The sequence below is a fragment of the Agelaius tricolor genome, unplaced genomic scaffold, assembly GCF_023055355.1.
Source record: "Agelaius tricolor isolate 1412-34295 unplaced genomic scaffold, bAgeTri1.0.p SCAF_3, whole genome shotgun sequence".
Taxonomy (NCBI): domain Eukaryota; kingdom Metazoa; phylum Chordata; class Aves; order Passeriformes; family Icteridae; genus Agelaius; species Agelaius tricolor.
Window position 1 is genome coordinate 32,842,804 of NW_027269263.1, and position 20,910 is coordinate 32,863,713.

The window sequence follows — 20,910 nt, forward strand, 5'->3', positions numbered from 1 at the left end:
TAATTGTTGTTGCAATAATAGCAATCGACTGCTCATTTTTACCACATGCCTGCTGTACTTCTCTGCCCTCTTCATATTGCCAAGCACCAAACACCTCGGATAAATAAGACACTAGTATCCAGTACAATTTTAAAAGGGTTGCAAGTGGTTGTTCAGGTATTTTAATTTTAGAATCATGTGGCATCCCCATCTCTGTTTCTCCCTAATTCCTGTCACTCAGACTATGATGTACAGTCCTTGTCCTGGATCCTTCTTTTTCTTCCTCACAGCTTTGTGGTTTCAAACTATTTAAAATTGAATGATGTAAAGAAGCCCACCTTCAAAAATTCAGTGTGCTGGGGAATAGGAAGGCATCCTTAAGTTCTCTCCATAAACTTCTGTCTTGCAGATGGGATTTATTTGCCACAAAGACATCTGCTTTTGGGGGCTGAGATTTTACTGCCAAACACTGGAACAAAGCTGGTGTGGGACCATACGGAATAGAATCCTTTATAGTTTCCTTGTTCTTAATATAGAATGTGTTGCAGATACTTGGCAGATCCACCACTTTTTCTTTTGCTTTCTGTTGTCATTTTTATTATTTAAATAGATACATTCAGGCCGCAGATTGCTTAGACAAGTAGATGGAAGAATTTGGTAAATTCCAAAGAACACACATTAGGTATTTGGCAGTATATCCTCAGCAAACAGCTCTAATGCCATCACACCATGTGTCTGGCCATCCCACCTGATTGTATTTGGAATCACTGGCTCCTTCCAGCCAAGGGGAGCTGGAAGTCTCAAAGACAGTTACATTTGTGTACGTTTAATGTAGATCACAGATGCCTTCTCCAAGTGTGCTCCATGTTATTACTCAAGACCCTGAGCATGGGAGTGAAACTCTAGAAAGGAATCCGTTTTAGGAACGGCTTTGTTTGGAGCTCAAAGTCAGGCATGACAGGCACTTGCAGGAAACCAAGTCTCTGGCAGGCGAGTAGGGCAAAGCAAAACGGGAGGGTTGGAGCTGTTGCTGCCTTTGGCCGTTCACCCCAGCCAAGGAGAAATGGTCGAAACTGCTGAACCACCGCGGTGCCCAGCTTGGTTTTTCAAGGTAAGCTAGTACTGACTGTGGTTTTGTGGTACCTGCGGCCTGTGTGAATACAGTTTACCTGCCCGACTAACTTCTATTTATGCTCAGGTGCCTTCAGAAACCCCCGAGTACAGGCTTCAGGCAGCACCGAAGCACTCGGGGTGGCATCGCACCCTGACTGGCGGGCGGGGGCGGGCCCGCCCTCGCCCCGCTCCTGCCGGGGCAGCCCCTGGCGGCTCGGCCGGCGGCGTGGGGCCCGTTCCCCCGTTCCCCCGGGCGCGCGGTACGTGAGCGGGCGCGCGTCCGGGGCTGCCAGCGCGGGCGGCTCCGCGCGCGCCGCCGCTCGGGCCCAACCGCCCTCGGCCAACGGCCGGCGCGCGCTCCCGGGGCGGGCGGGCGGCGCGAGGGCGCGCGCACGCGTTGCCATGAGACGCGGGCGGCGGGGGAGGGGGGTTACGTGGTGACGTTAATTCTATATGAGCGCGAGCGGCGGGAGCGCGGGTCCTTTCACCGCCGGCCGCGCGGCGCCTCCGCCTCGCTGCTCCTGAGTCACCGCCGCCCGCCGGCCGCGCAGGTACCGCCGGAGCGCGGCCGCCGCCGCCGCCCTGGGCTGGGGGTCTGGGGGGCACGGGACGGAGGCGGGGGGCGCTGGGCCCCCCGCTCTCTCTCGGGGAGGCCGTGGATGCCGGCCCGGCCTAGCGGGGCCCCTGGGCTGGCGGGACGCGGGGGGCGGCGGTGCCCGTGCCACACCGGGTACCGGCCCGCGGGGCGGCCGCGCCGCGGGTCGCCCCCCGGGCCCGCAGCGAGCAGCGCTGCCCGCCGCCTCCCGCGCGTCCCTCCGCTGCGCCCCGCGGAGCGCCCGGGCCGCGCTAGGCCGGGGCCCGTGGCGTGGCCGGCGCTGGGGGGAGGCGGGTCGGCCCCGCAACACGTGGGCGCCCGAGCGGGGCCGCGCCCGGCGCGGCCGGGGACCGGGAGGGCGGCGGGGCCGGAAAGCGGCGCGGGGAGGAGCGGGTGAGCGTCCGGCCGGGCGCGGGGAGGGCGCGGGAGGGGCTCGGTGCCGGTGCGGCGCGGGGCCCCGCGCGCTGTGTGCGCACATGGCGGAGCGGGAGCGGCGATGGCAGCGCGCCGTGGCCTTGTGCCGCCTCCCGCGCCTTGTTCCCGCTCCGTGCGGAGCCGCGGCGCGGGTGTGCTGTGCTCTGCCGCTGGCAGGGGGACCCAGAGATTCAGCCAGCGGACGGGCAGCTCCCTGCCTCAGGGTACAGTGGTGTCCGGGAGTTCAACATGTCGCTTCTCCGGGCGCCTGTTAGCTGGTATCACCCTAAATAGTGTCCCCAAGGAAGGCTGAGAAACTACCTGGAGGATTTGGTAATTACAAGTGGAGCTACTATCTTGTGTTCAGCATTCGTTTAGATGTATAAAACATACTCTGTTCCATATTGAATGTTTAGGGGCCTTACACTGCCAATACTTGTGAGACTTTCAACATTAACTAAAAAACCGACCTCATCTGCTTGCAGAAAAAACACAAACCTTTTTTCAAGCAACTGGTATAGTAATAATACAGCAGCACCTTCCACATTTTATCTCCAAGCTCTCTGCAGTTAGGTATATGTTTGAAGTCCTATTGAGATACACTTTGACTAGTGTATCTCACTCTAGTGAGAATTTCGTGTTTTAACTCATTTGTGGAGGGTAAGAGAAGTGGGCACAGTGTCTGCAAGGTATGACAAATACTCTCCTTTGCTCAGTTCCTCTTGGGATTTTAACATCTGCTGGTAGATGCTACATTAATCAGGCAGGAGATAGTGCCTGATAATTTTAATTACAGTCATGAAATGAAACTTGAGGGAAGAGTTAAGGCCTAAGGCTGTGAACTGCTGAAGGTAGTTTTGACAAACATGTTAGTAGCTTTTCAGCAGCCTTCCTGCTGAGCCCATTTTACAGTGGTACTCTTTAAAGAATGAGAGAATCACTGTACTTTGATTGAAGCAAGCTGAGTGGTTTCCAGTCTCTTGCAAATCCAGAAGTTATATTAATCCTTAGAGGAAGATAGTATTTAAAATATGCATACATGGAAATTTAAGTGATTTGGATGCTTCTGTACCAGACAGAAGTTGAGGCTGCTCAGGCTTTGAGTACCTGAAACATTGATAGAAGTGCTTAGAACAGGCCACTGACACCTGAGCTTGTGTGTGTGTGTTCCACTTAGTCCTGTGAGAGTGATACATCTTAGCAGTGTTACTGCCCTCCACTTTTTCTGTGCTTTGTGACAAGTCTTGGATATCGTGTACTCCTGATTTCTGAGGCCAGGATGTGCACAGGTGGTAGATTGGTGTTTTTCAGAGCTCCTGGTCTTTCTCTGACTTTGACAGACTAGGAGGTGAGTGTTGGAAGCACGCAGAAGTACCGTGCTGCATCTGTGCTGCCAGCCCAGTGTTTCAGAAGTGCCCAATCTGCTGCAGTGCTGCCTGTTTACACGTACACAGTAATGCTCCCACCATCCCGGTGCATCATCTACCCCCTGCCTCACTCAGAAACTATTCCTGGGAGCAGGTGGGGGACTTGTTATAGTGACCTGCTTACTAAACACCCTGGAAAGGTGATGTGGTTTTTTTCTTAGCTTTGAGCATGTGTGCACAAGCGAAACTGAAACCAAGGTAGTGTGGGCATGGTGTTATAAACCTCTGTTACCAGAGTTTTCACAACTCTGAGTGAGACCTGGATTTTCCAGGCTGAGGCCATGTCCTCTAATACAGAACTCCACATCTATGAGGAAACTTTGGCTTACCCTGTACATTTGATAAAAACCTGTTTATTCACCAGGCTCCTAAAAGTTAAAGCAATAGTAACGTGAAGAGCTTGACCTATCATGGCAGAAATTGTATTCCTTCAGGGAGTAAAATAGCTTGAGGATATTAATTTCAATAGTGAAAAATTTTAGGGGAGGGAAATAAGATAATTATCTTCTGTTTTGAGTTTTGGTTCAATCCTTTGGTGAAAGCCAGTTTATTCCAGTAGAACATCAGGTATAATGAATATGTCTCTGGTATCTTCACCTTTTTGCTAATGTAGTTGTAATGCAGTTCATATTCAGGTTCTTGTGAAACAGCTGCAAACATGGCATATCTCTAACTAAGGATCTGATTCTAAAGGAAACTGCAGGAATTGGACAGGTTACAGAAAATGGAGATGCAGGTGTTCTTTCAATGCCTGTTTGTTTTTCTGCATCCCTGTATGCATTCAGTGCAACTTTAGCTCTGTGATTTTCCATGAGCTGATTTTCCATGCTTTGGTATCTGTGAGGTACAGATAGCCATTTACACAGAAGACACAACTTTGCAAACAGAAACAAGACTTTTTAATGCTGGTTTTATTTTAGTACAGCTGAGGAGTCTTCTGAACTGCTCTGAGCAACAGCATTCCTTTGAGCTTCTCCTTAGGGAGGTGGCTAGTAAATAATAGAGTGGAACTTCACAGTACGTGTTTAATCCAAGGAGGGGTTGTGATGATGGGTTTAATGCTTATAGGTCAGTTTTCATTTGTAAATTACTTGGCATTCAAAAGTGATTATAATTAAAGCTAATTCAATCTAGCTGATTCTCACTCAGAGGTTAGTGCATTTCCTCATCACCCAACATTGTTAATCTGGAGAGTAGGTCTGGTGTCATAATGCATTTGTCTAGAAAACCAGACATGCCTGGAAGGCATCACAGAAGTTGCTTGGGGATTCATTTGATGACCTTCTGAAAAATTAGGCTATTTAGAAGCAACGTGTGAGGGCTTTGAGGGCTTCCTACACTAAATGATTATATTATTTTCTGAATCAGCAAAGTTGAGGCAGAAGTAAAAATCCTAATTATTGATGTACTTGTGCATTCAGTCATAACTTTTGACCTTAAGTTTTCAGGAAGACTTCATATATTGCAGATTAAGTCTTCAGTTGCAGTCAATTAAAAAAGTTTGCTAATTTACCTTTGATACGCCAGAATTACTTAAAAATATAAATAATTTAAGATATGAACATCCTGAAAAATGAATCTTTGAAATGAATTTGCATCATCTGCTTAAATGGAGACGTTATCTGCATCCTAACTACTTGTCAAAGGTTAAACTGCAGGTCTTTCCTAGATAGAAAGCTGTTCAGATTTTTAGTACTGGAAAATACAGATGCTTTTGGGGGCTATGTGCTTAAATGTACATCTGCACAGACATGACTTGCAATGGTGATGTCTCAGTTAAAATCCTAACTTACCACAATGAAAAGACAGTTTGCACATCAACTGTTTCATCTTGTCATTGAGGGCTATAGAAGAAAGTACTGCTAGTTGCTCCTTGGTAGATTTTTATGTTAAATGAAAGCCAATTTTAGATACAAAACTGGGTTTTGGATATACCTGTAGATTTGAAGCATTCAACTGATGATTTTAGATTTATTTGAAAAACTATCACTGCCACTACCAAATAACAAATGAGCAATGAAGAAACCTTCACCCAAAACATGAGAGATACTAGAATTAACCAAGTGTTGGAGATTCTTGTTATGAGGTTTGACAAAGTTGGTGCCTGCAATCTGGAATGGACAAACCCCAAGACTTCTAAGACCCACAATAGAAACATAAATGTTATCTTTTCTGATCATCTGCACTATGATTGATTCAATCCACTACTTTATTTAGGTATTGTTTAATATGCCATGTTTCAAAGAACAGCGAAGCAGTTCTTTCAGATTTCTTGTGGGATGACTTGCCCACAAGGGAAAGTTTTGGTTTAGTTCAGGCCCTCGTTAAACCTGATAGACATTGAAAAGTCAAGTTGAGGAATGCAGGGAGGGTACATGAAAAAAAATTGTTCATATTGAAACCAAGTTTGAATCAGTTATTTTTGAACTTCTTGTTAATGTATGTATTTTTGTGTCATTTCTTGTTGCTCTTCACTCATTCTGTTGCTCAGGTATTCATGTTGATAGGCCCTTAACTGAACTAGTTCCTCTCTTCAGTGTTGAGCAGTGGATACAGTATTTTCATTAAGGATACATTACTAAAGTGCAGGATGATCATATTTTGTAATTGTATGTTTTAGTCACCATGTATTCATTTCAGATCTTGCCATTTCTGCATGTTGAGTAGAAGTCTTCAGTGGACTGCATGCCATTACATATGTCTTTAAGTAGCAGGTTTTTGACCTTTTGAATTCTAAAGTAGTTAGAATTGCATCTTTTTATTTGTTACTTTAGATTTCAATACTATTTATTTTGCCTCACTTGAGTCACCCTTTTAAGCAGTTGTTAAATCGTGATACTGCAGTATCTTTGAATGTTGAAGTATGAACTGGTATAGTGCTTTATGCTGTTTCTTGCGTGTGTAGGGTGGCTTTATCAGATACATGCTTGCTGTGTTTGAACTGGGGAGATCTTCATGACACAGTTTTACCACCATCTTCAGTGTTTTGGAGGTACCACATACTTCCATATTGCTGCCAAAGGCCAGATTGAGTGAAATTCACAAGAGAGTATTTCTGAAGATAACTTTGTAAACAGTGCTCAAGTTCCATGGTTCAAGTTCTCTGTAGCCCTACTACATGTTTACAATTGCTTTTTAAACTGCACATGTATTCATTTGAAAGTGACCGGCTGAAACCATAACCATGGCCATTCTTCTGTTGGGTCTCTACTGCCAGTTGTAACATCTCATCCCAATAGCCTCCAAAATGTGTTAAAGTTGTGGTTGTGTTCTTTTTTTAGTGCACACTAACTTGTTGGTTAAAAACTGTGTGCTTTAAAGTTGGTAGTCTAGTAGTGGCCTGGCTTCCATAGAAAAAATACTGAACAGAAGCTAACAAAGAAGTTGCTAAATACATTTAGGAATTTCAGTAGCTTCTTGATTAGTGAATGAATTTAAAATTGCATTCATCAGATGTTCTAGCAAAAAGCACCCTTCTGAAGCGTGTACATTTTTTTCAGTATTTTGTAACTTTCTTTTCACAGAAGGATGCTTAGATGTTTTTGAAGTCAAATTGGATAAACTTGAATGCTGCAGCATGTGAGTTTTGCAGATAGCAATGTAATTGCCAATATGGTTGTGTTTGATTATGTGGCCATCTAGGCAACCAGTTAATGCTCTTTCCCATTGTTTGATGTTGTGGCACGCACAAGTTTGGTTTTTATTAAGCTGTTACAGTGCACCCTGCTACCTGAAGAACTTTGTTTAAACACAATTTTTTTTATTACTTTGCCACTTTTTAAAAAACTGAATACCTGCACCAACATGAACTGTATTGGGAAATACTGTCTTAGTAAATTTCAAATATTTCTTTATATGTAAAGACTTTGATTTCAGCCCTCTAGGATGGCTGCAGTTCTTCCCATTATCCATGATGGGAAGTAAAACCATAAAAAGCTATAGTAAGTAGCTTGTTTTTAAAAAAAGGAAAGATCCTTGTTAATTTTTCCAGGTTTGGATTTAAACTTGTTACTTATCTAATAATGAAAGATTGTTCTACGTAGAAATTGTTAGATTTTCTGCTGAAGAATCTTGGCATTTGGAACAAAGGCAACATTGTGTGCTAATTACCCTATTTTTAGAACATGATCACGGAGCTCAGGTCAGTAGCATAGACAAGCATACAGATGTAGTTTAGTCCTGATTTTAATTTGTAATTTGGTAGTACATCTCTTTCTTGGTATGGAGGCTCTTTTCTGCTGAAAGAGTAAACAGGCACTATCTAAAATGCAGTAAAAATACTACAGAGAGAGGAGTTCAGTATTTGTTGATTGAATCCTCCTTTCCTGATAGAAAATTAGTTCAGGGGAAAGCTTACAGTGGGGTTCTACATGAATGAAAACAAATCCTGAGGTTACTAATAGCTGAGTAATATTATTACTTATATACATGATCCCTTTACTTTGTTTTGCAGAATTTTACTTTTTGCCCATCAACTGGCATTCTCATACAAGTGTAGAGCACTTCTAAGTTGAAATGTGGAAAATGTGTTTTCATGCTGTAACATGTATATGTGTATTGTGCAGAGGCCTGCAAGGACTAATGAAATAGTTGCATTGGCAAATGAAGTTGATGCCTTTACCTCAGGAGTTATTAGGGAGTGCAAAATAATACCACTTGAAGGGGAAAGAGCAGTTTCAATTGTGTTGTTACTTGGTTCAGCATCCTAATGTTTTTATCATGTGTATTTGTTCTCTACAGTCAGAATCTGGATTTTGCCACATTATCATAAGCCAGATGTATCAGTACAGTGTCACAGTAACTTCTAACTTGCCTAACCCTTTTCATGAGTTATAGAAGGTACTTGCCTGTGACAGCCTGTCTCTTGACCCTGCTGATACTCGTGTAACTGAAGGTCTAACACTGTACAAAGAAATGCTTTGAACAGTTTTTAACTTTACTGTCATTCGCACATTGATGGAAGGAAGGAGCTATAGGGTTATGCATAGCTAAGGAACAACTACAATAAACTTTTCCAGCAAGGTTTACTTTCTCTGACTTGAAGATCATTCAGAAGAGAAACTGGCTGTTCCCTTTATGCAAGGAATGTATCTCTCACATGATGATATAAGTGCTTCCCATCTCGGATATTTAAACTCATGTGCATAGCTAGAAGTTGTTCTGAGTGTGTTTCGTGAAATGCTGCTTCTTGTCTGAATTTCTTGGGCTTTTCTGCTTTGTCAGGACACCTTACTTCAGCTTCTGCTAAGGATTCCTGTACATCTCCATGCCAGTTAGCATTTCTGCTGTTAACTCTGCATGTCTATGGTACATAGTGGATGAGTTGGTGCTAGCACAATAAGTTGTGTCAAAATGAAAGGATTTGAGTTACTGCAAGAGTCCAGTGTCACCTTCTTGTTACTGTATTGAGGCACCTCGTTTCCTTGCTTCCTCTGACCTTTAGCTCCTTAGTTTCTTTATGCAGAACTTAGTAGCTTTTTATTAGTATTGTGTTCTTTATTTGATCATACTCTGTGTTCTGTGCTTATATTTGGGCAGACAGTTTTAATTATCTCTTCTAGATTTGCAAACTTAAATAAATTTTGTCAATTTTTGTTCCTACATTAACAGTTAAAAATATTTTGTTAACAGAATAACTTTGTGGCACTAATAAAGGAATTGTCTCTGAAGAGTTCAGTGGCTGATAAAGTCTTTCATTACACAGATGTGATATGTTGATGTTCTAGCACTGCACTACTCTGCTCATTTGATTGAGATTGATTTTCTGTTTTGGACCTTCAGCTTTCCTAAGAAGGCATATTTTTTCCTTAAGGTGAATGATAACATGTTTATCTGTTTACCATGTTTATCTGCTGTGTTAATCATAGAAACGTGGACTTGTTTAGGTTGAAAAAGGCCTCTCCTCTAAGATTGAGTCCAGCTGTTAACCCAGCCCTGCTGTATTCACTGCTTAACTGTGTCCCCAAGTGCCACATCAACACATCTTTTGAGCACTCCCAGGGATGGTGATTGCACCACTTCCCTAGACTGCTTGTTTCAATGCCTGACAACCTTTTCAGTGAAGAAAGTTTTCCTCATATCTCATCTAAACATGCCCCGGCATAAATTGAGGCCATTTCCTCTCATCCTGTTGCTTGTTAACCTGGGAGAAGAGACCACTCCCCACCCAGCTATAGCCTGCTTTTGGGTTGTAGCAGGGAGTGATAGGTCTCCCCTCAGGATAGTAATAGATACAATATTCCTTTGTTTCATGACCAGTTTTCATGCTAGTGGTAATGGATGCATGAATTTGATCTCACAGGTATAAAGGAAACACTCGGTCTTCTGCTTTATTCCCTTTTAAAATGACATTTTTAACCTGATGCATTATTCCATTGCTTATTTTTGAAGAAGAGCCTAATTTTCTCCTAGTTACTATTGAACTGTATGATCTTCTCTCTCATAATGATTTCCCTACCCCATGATTGCTACCATAGCTTCTGCTAACAGTTTTGGAAGGAGTGATGCATTTTTTGGGTTGTAGTCCCAAGACATTTGAAGTGTGAAACTCTACACCATGTACTGTGCACTTTTTAAACAGTCACTCAGTTCTCACTGAATTGTTTAGGTTGGAAAAGACCTTTAAGATCACTATGCAGAGCATCTGAGCTCTTTAAAGTTACAAACTTCTGTTAGAGATTTTGAGCAAAATACCCCAGACAATTGTTTTGGCCATGTGCAGTCAAAGACTGTTTTCTAATTGATCTCTACAATATTTTAATTTTTGTTTCCTGTATTTATTGATGATGATGTAAGGAGAAATCTTACAAGTTAAGAATTTCAAGTCCTGGAATTCTAGGCAAGAATATCAGTTAGAAGTAACTTCTAGTGAATGTATTGCTCTTGAGTTTCCCAGTCTTTAGTGAGAGTTGAACTTGGCTGGTATGATGTCATTTGTCTGGCACCTTTGGTTTCTGCACACATTGCAAATAGTTTACCAGACTTAATCCTGATGATTTTTTTTAGTACAGCTAGCTGTCCTCCTGTGTGAGCAATTTGTCTAGAGCAGGGGAAGAGGTGTTTCCTGGAAGGGGAGGATATGAAATCTGTTAGTGGTGTGGTGTGCTCAGAGCTGCTGAACAGCTGAGATGTGTTGTCAGCCTGCCAGCCCTGGGGCTTGTGCAAAAATGCCATTGTTTTGCTGGAGGAGCCCTGTCTCAGGAATGTCTTGCTGCCTCAGCTGACTTGCAGCTCACATCGCTGTGACCTGCCTGCCCGAGGGCGAGCGGATGTCCGGGTAATCTAATAGTGGTGTGCTTACTTGGGACACCTAAAGCTGATCTGAACAAGAAAAGGCTTCTCACCAAAGCCTGTGTCCTAGCTGTAACATGGCTGGTGCCTCTGTGCAAATTCAGGTTAGTTTCTGTGTGGATAAAGGAAAGATTAGGAAGCACTGAACACTTGGAGTTTGTATTTCTAGCTTCACTTATGCAAAATCACTCAGTGAAGAAACAAAAAACCTTAAAAACTGAAAGCTCACTAATGACTTACTTGAGGATGAACACGCGAACATTCTGCTTGTATCAAACTCCATTTCTTGAAAAGCATGACAGTTTAACAAGATTGTGTCCTTTAAGCCTAATGAAAATAGCAAATTGTCACACAGTTTTGATAAGTTTTAAATTTTAGGGGAATGTTGCTAATTTTTAGTAATTCTGGAGTATACACTCAAAACAGTGGGTAAGTAGTGCTGGATTAAGTCTTCCAACCTTTTGATTTTGATAAAGCTTTCTTGTGATGGCAGGCAGGCTTAAGGTACCTGTATGAAAGAGGTTTTAAATTTAAACCTATAGGAAACTTGCACTGTAGCTTGCTTTTCTGTACTTTTGCTTTCTTTTTGTAGCATGAACTTCCTACACATTCTCTTTCAAGCCCTGAAAAGATAACTGTTGCTTTTCTTCTGCATATTTTTACAATGAGCAGCAAAACATTGTAAGTAAAGCCAGTGGGTGCCTCTGTATTTGACGATAATGCAGTCTACTGCATTCAAACAGTTAGTGGCTGTAGCTGTTCAAGTAAGAGGGAAATAAAATATTTTACTAAGATTTATATTTTTAAGGTTTTTTGAATGCTGGCTTTATACAGGGGTGTAGACTACCCTTTTCCTGTGCTCATAAGCCTCTTCATGCAGTCAGTAGGCCTATATTCCAAGCAGTATCTTAGTCCAAAACAGTTACCTAGACACTGAGGCTTGAAGTAATACACCAGCTGTATCCAGGTTTGTTATAATCATGCATTGACAGCTGGTGAACTGATATCTCCCTGGCACTGCTTCAGGGAGTGATGCTAGTGGTTATGTTGCTCGCATGCCAAGGTGTAGCTGCTGTTTATGAAAGTAAATGCACCTATGAATGAACTGGGAAGGACAGCTGTGTCTTATGGAAAGTGGACTGATGGGAGTTCTATATTTAAATATTTATTGCTGGGGAGATCCTGCAAAATAAATACTGCAGCAATTTATTAGAATGCTGTTGATTGTGGTATGTAGTGTATTTGAAACTCAAGACTAGACCAGGACCTTGAGCTGGGCATTGCTCGGAGATAGTGGAGGTTGTTTGCTCTTAAGGAATGTGTTTTCTCAGTGCTTTTTTGCAGTGATTTTGTTTCTGTTTGGGTTTTTTTTAGCCAGTTGAGCTGTGTTTGCAGAGAAACTTATGGTTAAGTAAATGACAGTAAACAAAATGTGGTGCAACTACATCTCTTCCATGCTAGTGGGTTGCACAGATTAGCCTAAATGTCTGCCAGCATAGTTTTCTTGGCAGTGCCTTGTAGTCTCCTTACTCAAGAACAGTTGTCTAGAGCTGGCAGATAATTGTCATGACAGACACTAGTATCTTCTCAGTTTGCAGAAGAACTCTTCCAACTGTGTACATTCTGATACTGAGTTGTGTAAAAAATGGAGGGAAGATTAAAGGATGGGACATGAAAAAGACTGCTGCAAGGAGAATAGGAAAAATTGGATGAGAGAGAGAGAAACGCACTAGAGGGAGGCTCTGAAGCTGACAGCTGCTTGATACAGTCTATTTTAATTTCAAAAAAAATCTTTGAAGAATGTTATTCAAACTCTTTGAGTAAACTGGGCCATAATTTACAACCATACAGTGCTTGCAGGGATTGTTTTAAGAGTCAGGAAGCAGAGGGTGATAACTGCCCATTGCAATGAGGAGAGAGAGGCACATGCTGGAGTCCCACAGGGTGCTGTAGCAAGATGAATGCCTTTAGCATGGTCAGAAATGATCTTGGAAAGAGGATGAACAGTGAAAGGATGGATGAAAGTTTGTGATGACAAGTAGTTGTTCAGAGCTGAAAACAAGGGCCCAGTGAGGAATTCAGTAACAGGAGACTGCTGGTGAAACTTCCTCTGCTACAGTTACATGGTGTACAAAAATCTTTAAACTGATCTCTGAGCTGAATATTGCAACTGAGAAACTTGAGTAATATCAGTTTACCTGCTGGTTCTGGGGAAAATGAGGACTAGTTTCTGAAATAAAAATTTGTTATCACATTGTCAAATACCTGCACTTCTGATCCAGTGTGTTTTTTCTGAACATAATTGAAAGCTATAAGTGTTTCTGGGAGAATTCTTACCATGTCATTGCTTTTTTCCAAGATATTGGCTAATGGCCCTTGTTGGAGGTAGGATGGATGCTTCTTAAAAGTTCTTAGGCATCATTTGTTCATAGCCAGTCTTGTCTTAATTTGGGAAAAAATGTTTAAATGAACTGTGGAAGTTGGTCTCTTTCAGAAAACGTCCAAGGTGTTTCAGCTGCTGTTTCATCTAGCTCATTGACTTGGAGAGACCACAGGGTCTGTGCTGCCACTGGTCACATGTTTGTTGAAAGAACTACCTCCTGTTTTATGGAAATTAAAGCGTTTTTTGATAGGGAGAACAGAGAAAGGAATTGCTGGTCTCTGCAAGGAACATCACTGTGTTGGATTTGCAGAGAAATGTATGGGAGGCAGGTGAGCTGTGCATCTTGTGCTCTTTTGCACAGCGATACTATCAGTCTTCTTGAAATGGTCCTGCATTAAAAACAAGTTAAGAGGAAGTGTGTAAGGAAAAAGTAGTATATTTTTCATGGATGCAATATTGTGTACATCAAAAATAATGCTAATTGTTACATTGCTCAAGTAAAAAAGGGACCTGTATGTGAGAGTTGTAATAGTAGTATGTTGTTTCTGTAGGTCTTCAGTGTATGCTGTCTTTGAGAATGATATTCAAAGGAGAGTCTTTTGAATTGTTGTAGGGGATTGTTACATGGGTAAAACTGAAATCACAGGACAAGCAACTGTGATCTGAATAAAATGAGTCAAGAATATTGCTGTAATTCCTCTTACTGAATTGTTAGATGTTCTTTGGTTTATAGCAGTGCTGCCATCCTATTTATTAGCAAATACTGTATTATTTTTCTGAAATAGATGGCTTTGGCTCTCTAGTTTTTCTGCATATTAGGGAATTGAATCTTTTTGATTACATTCTAGATCTTTATTTGGCACTATGATATTGTGGTCCTAAATGAGGAGGACATCAAATACCTTCTTTCCATGTAATTCTTGGGAAGTATTTATGACACCGGAAAAACTATATTTAGATTATATTTACATAAAATGTGGGAGTTTATTTCTGAAGATTCTAAGATGTTTCTTCATACTGACTGTTAATATCCTGATCTTACTGGGATTGTGTTTTTGTGTTACACTTCGGACAGATCAAATGCAGTTTTCTCTTTTTCTGGAACACATCCATGCAGCACTTTGCTAAAATTCCCATTTGAATGTATTGTAGGGAGTTGAAATTCCTGAAGGAAATTTCAATTTGTTTAGCTTACTGGAGAGCAGGTAAAATGGAGACTCTAAAGCATTCATTTCTTTGCTTTCTGGGCCAGCAAATTATTCCTGGTAGTTGGAGCCTCCTGAATTACTGGCAGTTGGTAATAACAGGAGTTATTACCAACTCCTTTTCTTGTGTTTTCTTGTGCATAGTGTTGTGTTAGACTTCAAGTTACCTAAAACATCTTTTTGGAGAATATACTGCCAAGTACTGTTTTGCTGGTAGAAAATGTTACTCGTTTTATAATATATTTGAGAACATAGGTTCTTGATGGTATGCAAGATTTGCAATAGTCTCAATATTAAATGCTTCTAGTTACTGTGTATGGAATATGTTTATGATTTCACTAAGATATTTAAGAAAATTGTGATCATTCTGAGCATGGGAATTAGTCATGTTAAATAATTTAGCCTGGCACCTGGCATAATTTTTTTTTTTGTGTGTGTAAAATGTTGCAATATTGTGGCTATTCTGAGGAATTACTTGGATTGGTTTTGTAAAGTTGGGATTAAAAGTGAAGCCACAAAAAGGCATCTTCATTCTCAAATTGTTGTAGCTGTAAATATGTTCTGTCTGCAATCACATGCTGGAAATGATTAAACAGTTCCCAGCACCCTTTTTGCTTCAGTTTTTCTCAGGTTATATTCCAGTTTTATACTTAGGACTAATTTTCAGTCAGTGATATTAGAACAGTCCTACAATCCAAAACTCAACATGACATTTTGCTGGTATTTGGTACTTCAGTTTATGTGAGTGGATCTATAGGTTCTAAACCAGAATGAAGATTTTCAAAGTTTCTGTATGTTTTAAAGACTGACAGCTCAAAATGTGCAAGGGAGATGTGCCAGCTTCAGACTATAATATATATTTATCATGTTTCATAAAGCTGACATGATTTTGTTTCTTTTAGTATTATGGCATGTGGCCATAGAGTTTATAACTGAAATCTAGTGCTTCTGTTCTTATGTGTTCTTTTTCTTTTTTTTCCCTAGTGTTTGAAATCTAGCAGAATGGCAGACGTAGACAAGTAAGTAAAATCTGTCAATGATTTTACTGTGGCTCTGAGTGTGTCCTGTGCTGTACTTGACATGGCTGGGCTCTCCAGATACTGGATTGGCAGGGTCTAGATACTGACCTTGAGCACTGTGACAAGACCTGAGGTTTATAGCATGTGGGAGAAAAGCTTATGTTGCTCATGATAAATGGATTTGTGATCTTAATTGTAAGTAAATAAGAAAGTGGAAGAAGGCATGAATCAACTTCCTATGTTAGTTGGAATTCTGGAGGGTAAAAACAGATAATATTGCCCATTCCTATTGTTTCACTCCACGTAGGGTTCTTTCTATACTTTGAGTGCTCCTATTTTGTGGCATTTGAAGTATAATGTAGGTGATCCTACCCACAGTTCTCAAGGCCTGCACATCTTAAGGAAGATATGTGGAGCAGAAGGAGGCTTTGACTGCTTGATAAGAGCAGGAGATGAAGGAGTTTTTTAAGAAAGAAACTTTGTAGTTCTGGAAAGTTGCTAATTCTGTAAACTGTTCTGGGATTGTCAAATGTGAAACTTCTGTGAGGACAAAATTGGTTTTGTCTATTAAGACTTGCTCGTTAAAGGTCAAAAGATGCAACAGTTTGTTTCTACCCACATAACCTCTAGTTTAAGCTCTTTAAGTTCCTTAGAGTATATTATAAAATTAACTACTTGATTGAATTAACTTCTTGTTATTGAATATTTCTAATAGCAAAGAACAGTCTGAACTTGATCAGCAGGATATGGAGGATGTTGAAGAAGTAGAAGAAGAAGAAACTGGTGAAGATGCCAACAGCAAAGGTAATGTTGAAAGCAAGAGTTTCTAAACTTCTAAACATATGTGCTTTCTAGTTAGTGGGTTAAAAAGTTTTTACTGCAAAAAAAATAGGAAGTGGTAAAACAATTTCAGATGGACAATTGTGTTTAAGTTCTGAAGCAAGGACTTTTTCTTTCAAATTGAGTGATTTTTATTAATTGTTTGCAGTTACTCATTGTAGTCATGTTTAATACCAGGTTCAGGCAGTGCCAGCCCACCTGTATAATTGAAAAAGACAGGATTATTGTGGATATGTAACAGGATTATTTAAAAAATTCACACACGTGAAGTTTTGAGTATAAAAAAATTATTGTGTGTATATGTATCTCTTACTTTTGATTAGTTGCTAATAATTTGCTGCTGAGTTGACAGTGAACAGAACAAATCATGCTTAGTGTTACCACTCTTGAAATTAATAAATCCTTTTTTATTCCCCCCTCAACAAATAACATAAGCACATATCAAAATACTTGTTTTGTCAGTGCTGAACAGTCTTACTCATGCTTTGTATTTGAAGTGTGGGGGCACAGATGGAATCTAAAGAGCAATTAGCCAAAAGAGAAATAACTAATAATCTCTGCAATAAAATTACTTGGACTGCTGATAGTGCCATGTTTCAAGTTTGCCTGAGCAGAATAACATTAAAATAGAACATTATGCTCAAGATGTTATAGTTCGCTAATGTATTGAAAGAAGTGTTTTCAAAACTGGATGGCAAAATTTTGGGGAACACTCATTAGCTGAAGTAATTAAATGGCATACTGTAATTAAATGGTAAGTATTCCAGGTGTCCCACAGGAGCCTAGAGATGAAAAATGTGTATTTTCAGTGATTTCCCAGCTATTTTAGGTGAGAATCAGAGGGGAAATTATACTCTAGAAATCCTGGACAGAAATCAGATTTTATATATCAGAAAACGTATTTTGGTATTAGGGAGACGTCACACAGTTTTAAACAGTTCTTCTGCATCTGTAATTCTTGCTTTTATTAAAAGTCTAATTTTCTTTATTTTATGCACAATTCTTTCTTTCAAGATTGGTCCAAGAGATGCACTTTGTGCTTACTTAATCTTCTTTTTTAATTCAGCTCGGCAGTTGACTGTGCAGATGATGCAAAATCCTCAGATTCTTGCAGCCCTTCAGGAAAGACTTGATGGTCTGGTAGGAACATCTGCAGGATATGTAGAAAGGTACAGCATTGGTTTAGTATGAGCAGAGTGTTAAAATGATTCTTTTGTTTTCTGAACAGTGTTGTCTATGGTTTATGGTCATAAACCACTGCGCTGCTCAGATAGCAGAAAAACTAATAAAGTCTGTTCATAGTGCATCTCAGAATTGAAGAGTTTATTTGAAGTTTCATGAAGAATCCTAATATTTAGCATTTAGTGGCTGATGTTTTCCTCTGCAGTTACAGTATGGCACACTTCTTAGGATACTTTCCTGATCCTTGGAATCTCTTTTGTAGCTTTGCCTTGATCATGAAACATCAGTTATTTAAACTATCGTCAGATGCTTGGAGGCCTGGTGTCTCTAGCATAGTAATTTTATGCTTAGACTGTAAGCGTTAGCTGATACAGCAATGTTATTAGCAGTACTTCATGTGGTATTCTCAGTATCAAAACTTGCTATTAATTCTTGCCAAAATTTTCTGTAGTTGATCTGCATTTGTGAGGCATGCAGTAATTGCTTTCCTTTTGCACATTTGTAGTACAGTGGCTCATTTAGCAAACCAGTTCTGGCTCACTTTGGGTCAGACTGTGTGTTTAAAGACAGTGCTATTAGCTGCTGCACTCAGTGAAACAAAGCAGCAAATTTTGAAGATTAAATTCCTAAGCAAATAATAACAACTGTCTTGAACTTTTTTATAAAACCAAACAAATCAATGGTGAGACCTTTCTTAGTTGTACTCAATACTATGATTTTACTTTGTTACTCACTAATAATGTAGAACTTGTTTTTAGAAGGAAGATTTATTGCACAAATTTCTCTCATGATTTACCCAGGTGTTTGGAATACTCTGGTTCTAACTGTGGTAGAGCCTTAGTTTAAGAGCTTGTGCTAAGGATTTCAATGTCATTGGTGAAAGTGGTTGCAGCTTTGATTTAAACTTTCTAAAGCTTAAAACAGAGTGTAAAATCTGTTGTGGTACAAGTTGGTTAACTTGCAAGGGGTCTGGTTAAGGAGAGATCAATATGTGCTTAAAAATGCAGCGTTGGTAACAGTTCTGTCACTGAATTTTTCAGCTTGCCTAAAGTTGTTAAAAGACGTGTGAATGCTCTCAAGAATCTTCAAGTTCAGTGTGCACAGATAGAAGCAAAGTTCTATGAGGAAGTTCATGAGCTGGAAAGAAAGTATGCTGCTCTCTATCAGCCCTTATTTGACAAGGTATTTTAGTGCTACTCTGATTTGTACTTTAAAGCTTCCATCTAAAATACAGCAAGGGGTTATAAAAACCAGAACACTTACTCATGTTCCAAATGACTTTGGTCTCATATGTGCCCCTTCAATTCAATTGATACAATCTTGCCGTCCAAGTGAATATCAACTAAGATTGAGAGAGTGAAAAGTTAGGTCTGTTCCATAGTTACCAAAATGACTTCAGTATATCAAACCTCATTTTAATTGAGCAAATGTCAGATGATACTGTAACTTTTCTGGGACTTTGGTGTTTATTCTAGTGTGTTGTAAACCTCCTAACTGCTGAATCAATCTTCTAGAGCCAGAAGAAAAGGTAGATAGTTAATGTATTACTAATTGTGTAATTTAGGATTAGGAATTTATTGGTTAGGGCATTGCTGATTGCAATGACTAGGAAATTAGAAAATATTCTTGGTTTTATCTTCCAGCGAAGTGAAATCATCAATGCCATTTATGAACCTACAGAAGAAGAATGTGAATGGAAAGCAGATGCTGACGAAGAAATTTCAGTGAGTATCTTAATCAGTTCTCATCAGTAATCTCAAGCTTTAGCATGAAACAAGATTCATTAAGCTGAAATTAAAAAAAAACCACGTTTGTAATGATTACTTGCTATTAATGATGCTAATTCTTAATGGTTGCTTAAACATCCACATGACACTGGTATCAACAAAGAACTGATGAACCTTATGATGAACCTCTTAAAATTAAGGAAACCCAATATTTTTATTTTCCTAAGGATGAAATGAAAGAGAAAGCTAAGCTTGAAGAAGAAAAAAAAGATGAAGAAAAAGAAGACCCTAAAGGAATCCCTGAGTTTTGGCTGACAGTATTCAAGAATGTGGACTTGCTCAGTGATATGGTTCAGGTAGGCAGTGGTCTAGCTTTGTTTAAAGTTGCATTGGTAATTAATCCAAGTGTCTTTAAGAAAGCAGTAACGCTTTGATACTGTATATGTCTGTTGGAGAGCAATAATGGAACTGTTACTTGGATGTCATCTCTGGTAACTTTTCAAGTGAGAGTACGGAGCACTGAAATACCTCCCTGCTGTTTTATTTCTTGAACCTATTCTATGATACTAATGAATTTTTGGTGCTTATAGAAGTGTGTGTTAAAAGTGTATTAGACATGTCTAAAAATTGTATGTGGTGTTAGTGTGGGTTTTGGTTGTGTACTGTACTGGGGACTCTGTTACAGCCATTGTTGCCATCTGCTGGTCATGTTCATGGAAGTATTTCAGTGTTGTAACAAGGTTTTTTTCCTAAGTCAAACTTGTTCTAAACATGGCTTTTTATCTCTGTGAGGCCTTAAATCTGTGTGTAATTGAATGTTGTGAAAATTAAATACACTGTGTTTTCTCTACAGGAACATGACGAACCTATCCTGAAATACTTAAAAGATATAAAAGTGAAATTTTCAGAAGTTGGACAACCTATGGTTAGTTTGACTTATTAAACAAGATTACTTTTATGTTATCTTAAGAATTATTTGTATTTTAGCAACATGGTCTGTGATAGCCAATTGTCTTGTGGAAATCATGAGAAAATATACAGCTGCTGCTTCTGAGAAAGCAGTACAAGGTCTAGTGCTAATCTTGCATCACCCTGTGAATGGGTGTATACTGAATTTAGCCTTCAGCTTCTGATGAGATTTGCCTTAACAGCTGATAACTTAGGTTTCACCATTGAATTTTGATACCTTTGGGTACTTTTTCTGTAACTGCTGTAATTTCATATATTTCCCTGGCAGAAATCAGACTGTTTTCTAAGTTATAATATTTTTAAATTTAGAAATTCTCCCTATACATTAGTAGCAGGAAATCTGTGTGCTGGGAGATATGTCATTACTGCAAGCAGTATAATAACTAGAAAGTGCAAGATCAAGTGAATGAAAAGATTTGAAGATCTTTGTACAACTTGGGTGGCAAAAATTCTAGAATAAGTTATGCATGTATTGGAGAAAGGTGTATTCTATTGCATGTGTAGTGCTTGGATTTAGGTGTTAAGAATTTAAAGGTGTTTGTAAATAACTAAAGTTACTGTTCTGCAATTCTTTTTTTTTAAGAGTTTCACATTAGAATTTCATTTTGAACCAAACGACTACTTCACAAATGAAGTGTTGACAAAGACGTATAGAATGAGGTCAGAGCCAGATGATTCTGATCCCTTTTCCTTTGACGGACCAGAAATCATGGGTTGTACAGGGTAAGTGCTAATAGATACCATTAAGGCAATACAGCAGCTTTGCC

General features: G+C 40.0%; 1 protein-coding gene across 2 annotated transcripts in view; it reads left to right on the forward strand.

The window, feature by feature from the left end:
- The first annotated feature begins 1,489 nt into the window (after positions 1–1,489).
- Positions 1,490–20,910, forward strand: part of NAP1L1 (nucleosome assembly protein 1 like 1) — a 28,679-nt gene continuing 9,258 nt past the window's right edge. The window contains exons 1-9 of one of the 2 annotated variants that reach the window (XM_071423392.1): positions 1,490–1,643; positions 15,391–15,425; positions 16,141–16,229; positions 17,332–17,434; positions 18,488–18,629; positions 19,091–19,171; positions 19,402–19,530; positions 20,028–20,099; positions 20,727–20,866. In XM_071423392.1, coding sequence (XP_071279493.1) covers positions 15,409–15,425; positions 16,141–16,229; positions 17,332–17,434; positions 18,488–18,629; positions 19,091–19,171; positions 19,402–19,530; positions 20,028–20,099; positions 20,727–20,866 — 773 coding nt within the window. In that variant the 5' untranslated portion in view covers positions 1,490–1,643; positions 15,391–15,408. Of the gene's footprint in view, positions 1,644–15,390; positions 15,426–16,140; positions 16,230–17,331; positions 17,435–18,487; positions 18,630–19,090; positions 19,172–19,401; positions 19,531–20,027; positions 20,100–20,726; positions 20,867–20,910 lie in introns of those variants that run through there. The other variant, XM_071423391.1, reaches the window with a different exon arrangement.